Source organism: Camelus ferus, chromosome 13 (assembly GCF_009834535.1).
Source record: "Camelus ferus isolate YT-003-E chromosome 13, BCGSAC_Cfer_1.0, whole genome shotgun sequence".
NCBI classification, from domain to species: domain Eukaryota; kingdom Metazoa; phylum Chordata; class Mammalia; order Artiodactyla; family Camelidae; genus Camelus; species Camelus ferus.
In genome coordinates, this window is record NC_045708.1 from 14,523,919 (window position 1) to 14,538,160 (window position 14,242).

General features: G+C 37.6%; 1 protein-coding gene across 12 annotated transcripts in view; it reads right to left on the reverse strand.

The window, feature by feature from the left end:
* Positions 1–14,032, reverse strand: part of EIF4G3 (eukaryotic translation initiation factor 4 gamma 3) — a 319,236-nt gene extending 305,204 nt beyond the window's left edge. For all 12 annotated transcript variants that reach the window (XM_032495372.1, XM_032495370.1, XM_032495371.1 and 9 more), the window contains exon 1: positions 13,681–14,032. In XM_032495372.1, the coding sequence (XP_032351263.1) occupies positions 13,681–13,886 (206 nt within the window). In that variant the 5' untranslated portion in view covers positions 13,887–14,032. The remainder of the gene's footprint in view (positions 1–13,680) is intronic.
* Between the last annotated feature and the right edge of the window lie 210 nt (positions 14,033–14,242).

Sequence of the window (14,242 nt, forward strand, 5' to 3'; positions counted from 1 at the left end):
CTGTCACCACACATTCACTGTTTTCCATTTCAGCCAAGCAGGTCTTCTGCCTACCCAAACACATCCTGTACCATTTCCTAACTGCTGTAAATGTATTTTCCCTCACCCATAAATGTTCTTCCCCCTATGTCTACCCAAATGCTACTTCCCATTGCTCTAATCCTCACTGGTCTTTCTGGCCTCTCATCTCCTACCTCCATTTAGAAACCACCTTAAATATTTAACTGTTTGACTGGAGTATCTAAGAGGCAGACAGCATATTTCAGGTTTCTTCTGTACCTCCTTGAACAGGCAGCACATATCATTATTAATAAAAACTTGCTCCTCTGGTCATTTAGTAAGTAATTATTATGTGTCTACCAAGCCTCACGCACTGTTAGCTTAATCTGTGATATCAAAACAATGACCAGTATTTATTTCCCTTCCCTTTTCGACTTCTCTTATTCTTTTCTCAAGATTCCAATACTTCTTTCCCTCTCCCTTGAGCATCCTAACCTTACCATTATCAGTTGTCCTTTTCTATTCAGTTGAGGCTTCAGCTGAATAGCAACTAAGCTACTTCCATAACTATGATTCTGGAATACAAAAGAAAACTGATTTTCCTCTCCAAATATTCTGAGAAAAATTACAAAGAGTGACCAACATTTGCCAGTTGGAGGCTTCTAACAACTGTCTTTATCATTGACACTAATTTTCACACACAGTCCCCTTATGAGCAGACTGAAACCTAAATTTCACTAAAAGCATGCATAGACTTACCTAGACTTTGTGATAAATATATGGTTTACTGAAGAAAGAGGATTGTGATTTTAAAAGTACATATTAATTATAACTTACAATAACTAAATTTCTATTTCAATTTAGCTCCTTCAAGTAAAACAACTCACCAGACCTGGCATTCAAAATTTAACACCAGTAAAAATAGAGGCGCTTCATCCATGGGTTCCATAGGGATAACTAGAGTACATCTTTGACCTTAAATCTCATCAAAAGAATTTATTCTTAGGTAAACTCAAAGAATATGAAAATACCTACATCTTCTGACTAAATCAAATTGTTTGATATGAAGGAAAGACACTAAAACTGCAGGTCCCCATACAACCTAAACATAAAAAGCCCTTCAAATTCAAGTCTCTGGGAGCAAAAAAGACAAAAAAAGCAAAGCAAAACAAAAAACCTCTACACATTTCTTCCTTCATCTACTCTGCTAACAGAAGAAGGAATATTTTTAAAATCTGACCAAGTTTTAATATAAATTAGAAATGTGATTCTTGGGGAACTCAGATGCTGGCCAACCTAACAACAAAAAATTAAGTAATTACATGTGATACACTGTGATAACCTAAAACCATACTGGAAATTGGTAAAAATAATGAAAATGAAAAATTAGAACCACCACCACCAAAAAAGCTATGTTTTAATTCTCAAATTATTTCCCAGTAACAAAAGCTTCTGGTACTGTGTTTAAAATGTCAAATAAGTCGAATTACTTCCCTGGACAAAAACCACTAAGGTTACTGCCTTATAAACTACATCATAAAGTTTAGAAAGAATTTTCTTCCATTATCTCAATCATATCATAATCCTTTGAAAAGGAAGGAGGTATTATTTTCCTCATTTTATAGATAAGAAAAACTAGAACTCAAAGAGGTTATAGGATTCACCATGACATACAGCTACCTTCATGTAAGAAAGGGTATATTAGAAAATGTACAGGAATCTATTCATTTGTGTAAAAGAAACACAGGAAAAATAAACCAGAAATCACAGAGATTGGTTACCAACAGGTACCGGTTGGAAAGAAGGGGAAACAGAAACTGGGAAGCAGAAATAGGAGGCGTAACACTTCTCTGGGTATATCTTTTTTTACGTAACTCTGACTTTTAGAATCACATATCCATAAATAAACAATCAAAACCAAAAGTAGAGGAATAGGGTTAGCAATTCTCAAATTATTTTGTGTGTATACTATAATTAAACAAATGAGTACACTGTAGATAATGAGAGCCAGGTTTCTTATTGTTGGAGTATTTAATAAATAAGGAAAATGGGAATGTTAAATTGAGTGACGTTACAGAAGAATTAGAGCTATCAGCGTAAATTCAGCGTTTTTAATGTGTATACAAATACAGAAATACAGATAATGTGTATATAAGTAGGTTAGTATACATACATATATTTCCTAACTTTGTTAAAAGGGCCTAGAAGCAATGACATTCCACTAATAATGAAACACGTAGGCCCAGATCTTGGTCACTAACGCCATTCTCCAATAAAAAGAACCAGGATTTCTTAGAGAAGTGGGTGATCCCAGCACTGAGGCAGGAAAAATACAACATGAGCCTGAAACAAAAAGAATATGAAAACAAATGTATGTATACCTATGCACGACTGGGACATTGTGCTATGCACCAGAAACTGACACATTGTAACTGACTGTACTTCAATTAAAAAAAAAAAAAGAGCCTGAAACATCTTGTGGTGCCAGAAAGTAAAGAAATGCTTAACATAGGAGCCAATCTGAAGGCACTCCTAATGACCACACGTGAATTAATCTGAGCAACAAAATACATGATGATAGTACTGGACTTTAACTCTCAGAATAAAATACATATCCATGATTTTGCGATGATATAACTATATAATAGAATAAATAAATAAATGGAGAAGAACTCTTCCTTACAGAAGAATTACAACTAATAAACGTAGAAGGAAAGAGAAAATAGAAAATCCCAATTAGGCAACCACAAACTTAATAAATGTTGCACATAAGATCCACCAGTTGCTAAAACTGGTGGGTCAAAATTTGAGAAGAAACATTATTTGCAAAGTCTTCCACAAGATACTTATCAACTACAAAGGGAAAGACAGTAACTATAAGGTAGAAAGACCTGCAGATACCAACTTAACCAATAATCAAAGTAATCATTCCATATCGACATCATGCACTTCTTGGCATGATATACTTCAAAAGAACTCATTTTGATATTCTTCCCAGAATGTAAAACCTCATTCTGATCACGAGAAAACATCCAATAAACCCAAGCTGAGGGACAGTGTACAAAATAACTGATTGATAATCTTCAAAGACATCAAGGTTATGAACGACAAGAAAAGACTGAGGAACAATTAGAAACTAGAGGAGACTAAGGAGAAATAACAATTAAATGCAATGTGCGATTCTGGAACAGAAAAAAAGATAATGGAAAAACTGGTAAACATTCCAATAAGGTCTGCAGTTTAGCTGATAATACTGTTATCAATGTTAATTTCCTATTCTTGATAATTATACTGTGGTTATGGAAGATGTTAACATTAGGGGAAGGAGATGAGAGATATAAGGGAATTCTTCCTACTATTTTGGCAGGTTTTCTGTAAGTCTGAAATTAGTTCAAATAAGTTGCTATTTTTTTAAAGACGGGCTGACAATACTTTTGCTCCTATTTAATTCACATGCTAATGTCAAAGACCTTTATGATAACCAAAAGATCAAATACAAATTGTTGGACCAAAGGATATAAAATGTTTTGTTGCCTCACAAAGCATTTTAGTAGCTTATCTAGAAATAGCATAGCATAAAGACTTCAAATTTTCTTAGCTACATAATGGTTACCAGGTAGTGTGACCACATAATTAACTATCCAAACCAGGATCATTGCAGGACTAAAAGGATCTTTGGTTACCCTACTAGGAGGTCAAAGTGGTCCGTGTAAAGATCTCAAATTAGTCTGAGCTGTCATCAACTTGACGCTTAGGCAAGTCATCCTCATCTCCCTTAGCCTCTGAAACAAACACCCCTGAGGGAGGGGGCCAGAAAGCTGAAACAGGAGATCCCCAAAGTAGATTTTTATAGAGGGAAAATAAGCTAATGAATAATTATATGCTTGAATCTTTTAATAATGATTTTTTTAAAGAACGTGAAGAATGAAATCACTGACTTTTCAGAGCAGCATTCAGCTTTAACTACCTTGCCTAAAATGTACCACCCAGTCACAGCATTAAAGGTAATAAGTTAAGGTCAAGTACTCTGCTGTCTGCTCTTGAAACAGCAGTTACCTCAAGAAATTGGACTAGTTCCAAATTCAACTATTTCTGAAAAAGATCAACAATGTAATATTGAAAGTGTCAGCTGAATATGACATATTAGCTTCAAAGACTCAATAATATTAATCAGGTACTGATGCCATTAAAATTCTACACAGATTAAGACCCATTTCTTTTGCATTTTTAGTAAGAGCTAAGCTAAAGATATGCATAATTTACAAAACTTTTAAAAAGTAGATACATAATTTTTAATAATCAGCAACCCATTCCCACACTGTAATATTTCAAGTCACTGAAGAAATATCTTATATGTGGACATCTTCATACAAACCCTGTTTTTATCAGACCTGAAAGGTTATAAAAAGCCTCTTCTTTAATGTGGTCTTTTCCTAAACAGCAAAAGGAATCCTGTTAGAGATGAGCAGTATTTCTCTATTTTGTTTCCTTATAATATATACATTAGAAAAATCTGAGACTATAACCTAATAAACAAAAAAAAAATTTAACTTGAAAACTACACAAATGCTTTAGGCAGAACTAACATTCTATCTGAAAAATAATGACCCAAGAATTCGTAACTTACAATTCCAATTCTTCACCAGACAGCAAAGTAGTCAAATGCCCATACTTCACTTCTTACAAAGCTATCACTGCCTAATAGGAATTTACCTTAATAACAGAAGCAGGTAAAATCTCGAGCAGCTCTCTTGTTTCCTGGGTATTATACAAAAGGCAGAAATAGACAAAGTTCCTTTATTCAACAGGCCACATTTTATAAATAGCACACCTCTCTAAATCTCAAATGTTTAATGGATTATAAAACTTTACATGTAGTTCTGTGATGCCATTCCTACTCTTAATCTTTCCTGTTCCTTATTTCATCTTGTACACTTCTAACAAATAAATCTTCAAAACTACTGTTTTCATCATCAGTTTCCCAATTAAAAAAAGAAGAAGAAATGCAAATGATTTTTGACAAGGTGCCAAAACAATTCAATGAGTAAAGAACAGTCTTTTCAACAAATAGTACTGAAACAACTGGATATCTACATGCAAAAGAATTAACTCGGACCCCTACTTCACATCATACACAAAATTAACTCAAAATGAATCACAGACCTAACTGTAAAAACTCTTAGCAAAAAACAAGGAAGTCTTCGTGACCTTGGGTTAGGCAAAGCCTTCTTTAACACAATACAAAAGCACAAGGACAAAAGAAAAATAAATAAATTGGACTTCATCAAAAGTAAAAACTTTTGTGCATCAAAGGACACTATCCAGAAAGTGAAAAAACCCACTGAATGACAAAAAATATTTGCAAATATTTTATCTGAAAAGGGACTTGTATCCAGAATACATAAAGAACTCTTACAACTCAATAATAAAAAGATAACCAAGTTAAAAACTGGGCAAAGGATTTGAACAGCCATTTCTTCAAAGACAAATGGGCAGTAAGCCCACAAAAAGATACTCAACGTAACTAGCCATCAAGGAAAAGCAAATCAAAACCACAATGAGATCTACTTCACACCTACTTGAATGGCCTATATGCAAAAAGACATATAATGAACAAGTGTTGTAACCTTCAAACTTTGCTGATAGGAGCATAAAATGGTACAGCCGCTTTGGAAAACAGTTTGGCAGTTCCTCAGAATGTTAAACATGGAGTTACCTCATAAAGCCTAGCATCTGTACTCTTAGGTTTATACTCAAGAATGGAAACATAGATCCACACAAAAATGTTCATAGCATAGCTATTCATAACAGTAAAAAAAGTTAAAACCACCCAAATGTCCATCAACAGGTGATTGAACAAAGAAAATACAATACTTGGAATATTCTCCAACAATTAAATAAAAAAGGTTCTAAAATATGTTACAACACAGATGAACCATGAAAAATTATGCAAAATGAGAGAACCTATTCACAAAAGACCACATATTGTATACTATTCACATATGAAATGCCCAGAATAGGCAAATCTCTATAGAGGCTGAAAGCAGATTGGTACTTGCCTAGGGTAGAGAGAACTGGGGGGAACTGGTAAATCTAATGGGTTTCTTTTGGAAGTGATGAAAATATTCTAAAACTGATTGTGGTGATGGTTTTGCACAAGTCTGTGAACATACTCAAAACCACTGAACTGTACAGTCTAAATGGTTGGCTTGTATATGGTATGCAAATTATATCTCAATAAAGCTGTGTAAAAAAAAGTTAACAGTTTTACACAAGTGAAGTCTAACCTCTTCTTATACTCATTCAAAGCCCTCTAGAATCTAGATCCATTATCTCAAGCATTCTACCTTAAGAATCCTCCACTCCAAGATGATCAGGAGGACCCTTACAACCCAGCACACATCATGTTTATTTCAAGCCCAAATCTTTGTTCATGCTGATCATCCACTCCCCACAATCCATTTCCCTCTGCCCTGCCAAACCCTGAATATTGTCTTAAACTTTTCTAATTTTTTTTAAAATCCATCTTTCTGTTCAAATTCTATTTCTTACATGCTATCTTTTAGGACTTAGAAAGAGTCAGGAGTCATCTTACTCACCCTTTCTATTCTACCTTCAAGATTCAATCCTTTCTATTCTCAATGTAAAAAACTCTATTCTCCCTCAAAACTGGCTGTACTTATTTTCTATTGCCCAATTAAAGAAATCAAGGCAATATCACAATTATATGTATACAATTCATAGTTAGCAAACACCACCATGACCACGTCTTTTTTTTTCTTTTTGAGTATGATTGAAAATATGGATGAAGATGGATTCAAAGGGACAATTTTTTAAAAGTACATAATTGTAGGGGGGGAAACCTATGAAGTTACATCAACTTTTAATGTCATAAATAATACAAAACATGACAGGCGCTATAACTCAAAAAGTTTGACTTCTTGATAAAGGTTTGACCCCTTTCTTTCTAATGTACAGTCATAACTTCTGAGCTATAAGCCAAAAGTGAAAGAATATCCTCCAGAAAACCTTTCCAAAGAAACAAAAATAGTTTACCCCAAATTGATGAAGAATAAAACTATTCAAAAAGTAGTTTTTGCTGGCTGACAGTTAAGTAACAAAATAAGCAAGATACAAAACTGTATGTAATTTGATCTTAAGTTACATTACAAAACAGGACAAATTTTAAGTCTATTAAAATTGAAGTCTACAGAAAAAAATGACATGAAATATACTAAAATATTAACAGTGGTTATTTCTATGTACTAAAATTATGGTGACATTTCACTTTTCTATATTTTTTTAATTTTCTGATTTGATGATGTGTTACTCTTAAAATCATAAAAGAAAAATTTTAATAGTAATACTTGACTATAAATGTTTTTTCTCTTTGGCTTTTATACCAACTCTAATCTTCAGTATCTATACTTCAAATACAACTCAGCCACTTTAGATGGCTTTGTAAAGTGGATCAATGCTTATTCCATCTCAAATGAATTATGGAACTATTTTCAATTCAATTACACGTCAGTGTAAACAATTTTAGGGTGGCTTTGAGTGCTAAGAGTGTTGTGATGCCATCTATATTATCCAAAAACTTATCTTAAAACTGATTCCCAGACTCTAATTTAATCAACATTTCATTGAACAAATATTTGCAGACTTTCTACTACCTGCTAAGCACTGTTATAGATGATGGCAATTCAGTAGTGAACAAAAGTGACAAAAATCTCTGCCTTTATGGAGCTTACATTCTCTATCAATAAAATTTAATGTCTCAGAAGAGTCAGGGAACACACCCACACACACGGGGCTTAAAAAAGTACAAAACAACTATTAGTCAATAAAAATCATAAAAACTGACAAATTTTAAATGTACCTTAAATAGTTTAAACTATCTCAAATTTCAGCTAAGGCTACAGGAGTGAAAAATTCCTTCTGATTGGCAGTAAGCCAAAGAACTAGAAGCCATATGAGAATTCAGAATAAGCTTGGGATCCTGCAATATTTCATCCACGTAAATCTTAGCTGCAGTTTACACATTGCTTGAAGTCAGGCGCCTGGCTAATAATCGAGAAATACTTTATATTAGCTCAAAATATTAATCCTAAAGCAAAAATAGATTGTGTCTCATCCTAAGAGTTCATTTCAGAACTTACTTTCCCTTATAACCTCATAATGAACTAACTGTACCATCACTCAGAGCAAGCCAGCATCTGACCATGGCAACCTTATTTTATGGCTTCAAGCCATCCCACGACAAGCCATGTAGTCTTCACTACTAAAGTCACAGAGGCATTTCAGATGTGTTTAGCTAAATGTAACATTAGTAAGACAAAAACAGAGGTGGCTTCTTATATGAGTAAGTTGCCTTCCCTGTGATCCATCTTAGAATGCTTCTAGCACCAGTGAGTCACCACAGAAATGTGTTATTGACCATCAGACTAAGAAACCATTAATAGGTCTCTATAAATCCTTCCCATCTACACACAAGAACAAAAGAAACCTCAAACCATAATCTTCAGAACTGAAAGCCACTATAAGTCAAGAGGATACATTAGTAAACTAGCCTAACCCATTTATTTTAAAGGGGAAACCGACGCCAAAAGCAGTTATGTGACTAGTCCAAGATAACACATCTGTTAAAATGGAAAAGCCAAACTCAAATCCAGATTTTTTTTACTCCAAATCAGGTGTACTTCTCAATACACCAAGCAAAATCCACTTATGTATTAAGGTTAGCAGGTACTGTTTCCAAACCAAAGACTAGTGTCAGAAGGGAGGGGGTTATTATGCAATGAGTGGCAAAGAGACCAGCAAAGAGCCAAACAAAGAGATGCAGTCTGGTATGTATCTTCTCATACTTTAATCTTCCTATTATGATGCAAAAGATACTTTGAATCTATGGCAACTGTCATGTTTTGATTGTCATGTTCTCTGGTACCTCCTTCTAGTTTCTCTGCTCCTGATGAAAACCTGAAACATGCCTGAAATCCATTTAGTACTAAAATTCTATGCAGCAGCAACAGCAGTGTACTTGGGGAAAGTCAGCTGGCAGAAGGAGAAAGCTCTGTAAACCATGGGTAATTCTTACTCATCCCTCTAATTTAGCTCAGATGTCAACTTCTTCTAGGAAGTCCTAATTCCTCCTTCCCCCAGAGTAGGAGTTACTGTACTTGCCTCATGGTATTCTGTTCATTTACCTGTCTGGAACTAGTTCTTTGAGGGCAAAGATTTCAACTCCAGACTGAGCACTGAGTATGGCACACAGTGGGTGCTGAATAAATGAGCAAATGAATTTTTAAACTTGCCACTTAGATTAAAGCCCCAAAATAAATGGCTAAAAGGTGGCAATCATATGGTTTAAAACATTTTTTCAGCAGGACTTTCCATAAAAATCTTATCAAAAACCCCAACGTAGAAAAGGAATGTATCAGTCCTTAAGTGGTTTAAATTCTCAGAGTTTGACAGAAAATACCCATAAGCCTAAGACAGGGAGCAGCAGCAAGAGGCAAGAGCTGATGTAACTCAGGCATCTAACTTTCATCCTTCTTTATCTCCACCTTGCACAGGAGATCCTAGAAGAGGATCTGCTCTTTAAAAGCACAGATTCATCTTTGTTGATGGTGGGACTCAGAAGTAAATAGAATACTGGCCACTGAATGAGTTATAGAGTTCCAGTTGCTAGTTATAAAGGTATTTTGCCGGAGGCCTTGCTAACATCTAAACAAGCAGAAACATGCACTGAATCAAATGTGGCAGGCCTATTCCTATGCTTTAAGGCTCAATGAGGTAAAGATAACCTACTTGTCTAGCAGTATGTGGCTATGAACTAATTAAAACAAAGTACAGTATCACTGCATTCTAGACTACTCCACAGAGCTCCTTAATTGTATACAGACTTTGTCTAGCTATTAAATATGGGAGGGTATCCTTCCTCCCACTTCCACATGCAGTCTTGGTAAGAAATAGCGTGACACAGAAGAAAAGACATTCATAAGCTTTGGAGTCGCTCATACTACGGTCTGAACTGCAGTCCACTACTTACTACATAGACAACCTTGAGAACGTTACTTAACTTCTCTGAACTTCAGTTTCCTCACCTGTATAATAGGGAAAGTACCTACCTCACTAGAGTTCTTGCAAGAATTAAAGAAAATCATTTCTGTACGGCTCCTAGAACAGTAGGCTCTCAATAAATGAACACTATTATTATTCAGATTTAACTTTGCTAAAAGCAAAAAAGAAAGCAAAGTTACTGCCTTCAGCCTATAAGATAAAACTGAAAATCAACACAATACAAAAAAAGTAAAACTGTAATACCAAATAAAAGGGAGTATTTGTTTTTAATATATGTCATAACTAAGATAAAACAGTTGAGGACACAGGTTTTTTTCAGGTCACCATTGGCTTTTACCAAATTTAGTTCCTTCAAAGAAGCCACTGCTCTGATTTTAACCAGACCGACTGCCCCCAAAGAGTAACTAGACTCCCCAGAAGTGTCAGCAGCCATGAGAGAAATTACATCCTGAAGTCTTTTCATATAAATAGAACACTGTGTATTCATCACAGACAGCAAAATTGTTCTGTTTAAGTCAGAACTATTTGGGCACCTGAATTCAAACTCATTTATTTTTAATTATCTCAAGAGTGAGCAATTTCCATCTAAAGAACTAGGCTTTTAATGGCGACCCAAGAACCCTCTGAACACGTAAATAAGATTTTCTGTGCATGGACAGTTTTCTGTACAGAGTCTATAAGCTTTCATCAAAATGTCAAAGTTGTTTGTTACCCAGAAAAGATTAAGAATCACTGTTAAGATTCTCAATAGAGCCTCCTGGAACCTCATATTGGGGTGAGCAAATCTCAAGGCAAGTATCCTGAAGTGCCAATTTCATAAACTATTCATATTGGATTATGTTATGAAAACTCTAAGTATATTTCTTCTGTGCCATTAGCATTTTTCATATCACGGTTTATCTTCTTTCATTCCCCACCATCCCCGCCCACCCTCCACCATGCCCCATCCCTTGCCTCTCAGCAGTCAAAGGCCTGGCCTTATGAGCCTGCCATGCCATGCTGATGCCTACTTAAGCAGGTTCCGTTTAAATTCAAATTCACTATCCTTTCTGATTTGCCACTTGAACACTAAGTACAAATGAAGGACATCTTATGACATGAATTTCCTTCTAATAGTTTCACAAATTTAAAATACTATCTGAACTTACTAATTCAATTCAAACACAACTGCACCCGTATATTTTGAGGAACTGGAGATTTAATCAAGCCACAGAAAGAGCAACTCCAGCTTTGCATTCCAGTCTCAATGCTTCAACGTGTATCAACTTACCATACCATAACCACTTTCTTCAAAAACAAATGCAAAGTTCCACATTCCCTCAGTGTAGGAAAGAAATGCTCTATTTCAATCCATTTTTAACCAATTCCCCATTACAACTGACAGCATTATACCATTGGTACTCTCTAATGAAATCTATAATCTATACTTCATTAGATATACAAGTTTCTAGATTTTAGCAACTGTAACCTTTCATTGTGTAAAGAAAGCAAAGAGAATAGAATTGTCACATACATCAAAAAGAAAAAATTCTAACTTCAATGACATGCGACCAAGTAACTTAAAGCCACATAAAACTAAGTATCCTATTACTACACACAGACCTAAAAATTATTTCCTTTGGAAATTACATCTTAAATTTGTCCCCTTTAACAACTGTTGCAGTATTAGTAACTACTTTAATGTTGCAACCAACTCACAGTCCTTCCTTTGTGGAATGCACTGAGGAAAAAGCACACTTGAAACACTGAGGTCACAGCTCTTTGTGTCCAGTCAAATAACACCACTAAACTCACCAAGCACTGTCATACTCAGCACTGTGGTCCTTACATATCACTTTGTAGTCAAGAACACATACTACTGGACTCCTTTCATTTGTTTAATTTCCAAAACAGCTGCAAGATGCAGGTAATGAATAATTTATTTGGTGGTACAGTATAGAAACTTACAGCCCCAATCAACTATGGGCAATCAAGCCCGAAAAAAAGTGACTGAAATCAGAAAGGAATTTGAATTCACAAAGCATTAACTGAAGATAATGTTTAAGAGATCCAGCACTGAAATCCACCTTGAAGTAAATAAGCATATTAGCCAACCTTTTTCCCCCACAGTAAAGCAATTAGGGATACTGATCAAACTAACCAGATTTTCCATGGGCAACACTAAGGGATCACTAAGCAAGCATTCTCAACAGAGAACAATTCTTAATTGAACAGAATCATGCAGTTAAACATTATGAAATCAGTACACACATCACACTGGAATGGAATTTATCTTACTCTGCGCCACACCACTTGGACTGAAAAAAATGTGGACTAACAATATTCAAAGAACAGAGAAAATGAAACTTGACAGAAACCAAAACGATGACCTGAAATGACTCTATAAGACAGATACCTTTCCCTTCTCGAAGTAATAGATACAGACAAGAATCAAACTACAGACTGTGAAATAATCTGTGGACCTCACAGCAGTTAAGTTTCTCATCTCTCTAAAAGTCAAACACACGATTACACAAATATAAAAACACATCTAACATCTAATCAGTATTTATTGATTTACACAAATACAACAGATTTGGGGGGTGAATGATGAAATTTTACTCTCAGGTAGGTAATAATACCTTTCTAAACCTCCATGGAATTCATAAACTCAATGTTTTACCTTCACCAGCTAGTCTTTAAAATACCTCGTCACCAAGTTTTTTCAATCAAAGCTGTCCAAAAATTCTACAACTGACCAAGTAACATGAAATTAAACACATTCAATACTAGACTTTCCTCCAGGAGCCCTGGTATCCTCTAGACATCAGGACTATAAAGAGTGAATTAAAGGCCTTTAAACATATTCAGCATAACACAAGCCTTCCAAGAAGTGAGACTTTTGGGGGTGATGGGTAATGCCGGTTAACTTCCTCTTCCTTTAAAAAGGTCAAAGACAGGGAAGTGTCCGGTGTAACATTTCCTCCTTAGATCGCCTTCCACCACAAACCACATCACAACTCCCCCAATCGCTTAAAAACATTAGCCAGACAGAGTCCCTTCTGCAAAATTTCACCGTAGATTTAAAATCCAACTTACCTCAGTAAAGAGCTGAGCTTAGTTTCAAACAGGAAATTTACCAATAAAGTTTATTATGTATTAATAATATTAATTAGGGAAGCCCGCCATGCCCGCTGCAGGGGGAGCTTAAGGGAGAAGAGGGTGTAGTCACAACAATCAGAGAAAAGCCTTCCCTGCAGGGCTGGTCCCAGGCACCAGCAAATTCGGCCTAATAAAGGGGGGGTGGGGGAGGGAGGAGGTTTAGGGGAGGAGAGGAAGAAGGGGGAAGGGTCCCCCAGTTCTAAAAGGGAAGGGCTGCAGAAGAGAGGCCGAGTGGAGCTAGTTTTCACAGTAGTGCAGAGGGTCCTGGGGTCCCCCGCAGTGCTGCTGCCGGGACACCCCCAAAAGCTCTGGTCAAGCCGGGTGCGTGGGCTGAAGGAGCAGTCCCTTCCCTGGCTGGGCTGTGGCGCCGGGCAGGAGGGTTCCCCGGGGGAGGGGGCCACAGCCCCCTGGTCTGCAGCGAAGAGAGCCGAAGGACCGACAAGAAGGTGAAAAGGATACTGTTGGGGCGCCTGGGTCTGGAGGGCCCTGATGTTCGGGTGAGGAGGGGCCGCTGCCGCCGCCGCCGCCGCCGCCGCTGCTGCTGCTGCCGCCGGGTGAGGAGGCGGTACCGCTGCTGCCGCCGCCGCCGCCGCTCCGGTGCCGGGTCCGGTTCCTGCTGCAGCCGCTGAGCCTGATTTCAGAGCCGGTTTCTGCGGTAAACTCATGGCAAAGCGAAGCCACCAACCCCCCCAGAGCGGGACCGGGCGCGCCGGGGTGCAGGGGCCGGGGGCAGCGGGGGGGCGGGATGGGGGCAGACCCGGGGAGGCGGCGGGAGCGGGGGGCCGAGGGGAGGCTGGGAGGAGGAGGAGGAGGGGGCCGGGACCGGTCACACACGCCCGCCGCCGCCGCCGCCGCCGCCGCCGCCGCCGCCGCCGCCGGCAGCAGCAGCCGCCCCGCGGGCCAGCACCACCGGCTGCCGGTCTCCGTGACAACGCGACCCCAGGGGGGGGGCCGGACCCGGCGGGGGCAGGAGGCGGAGAGACCGGACCTTTCACGGCAATATCCTCATGGGCCGGCGGCG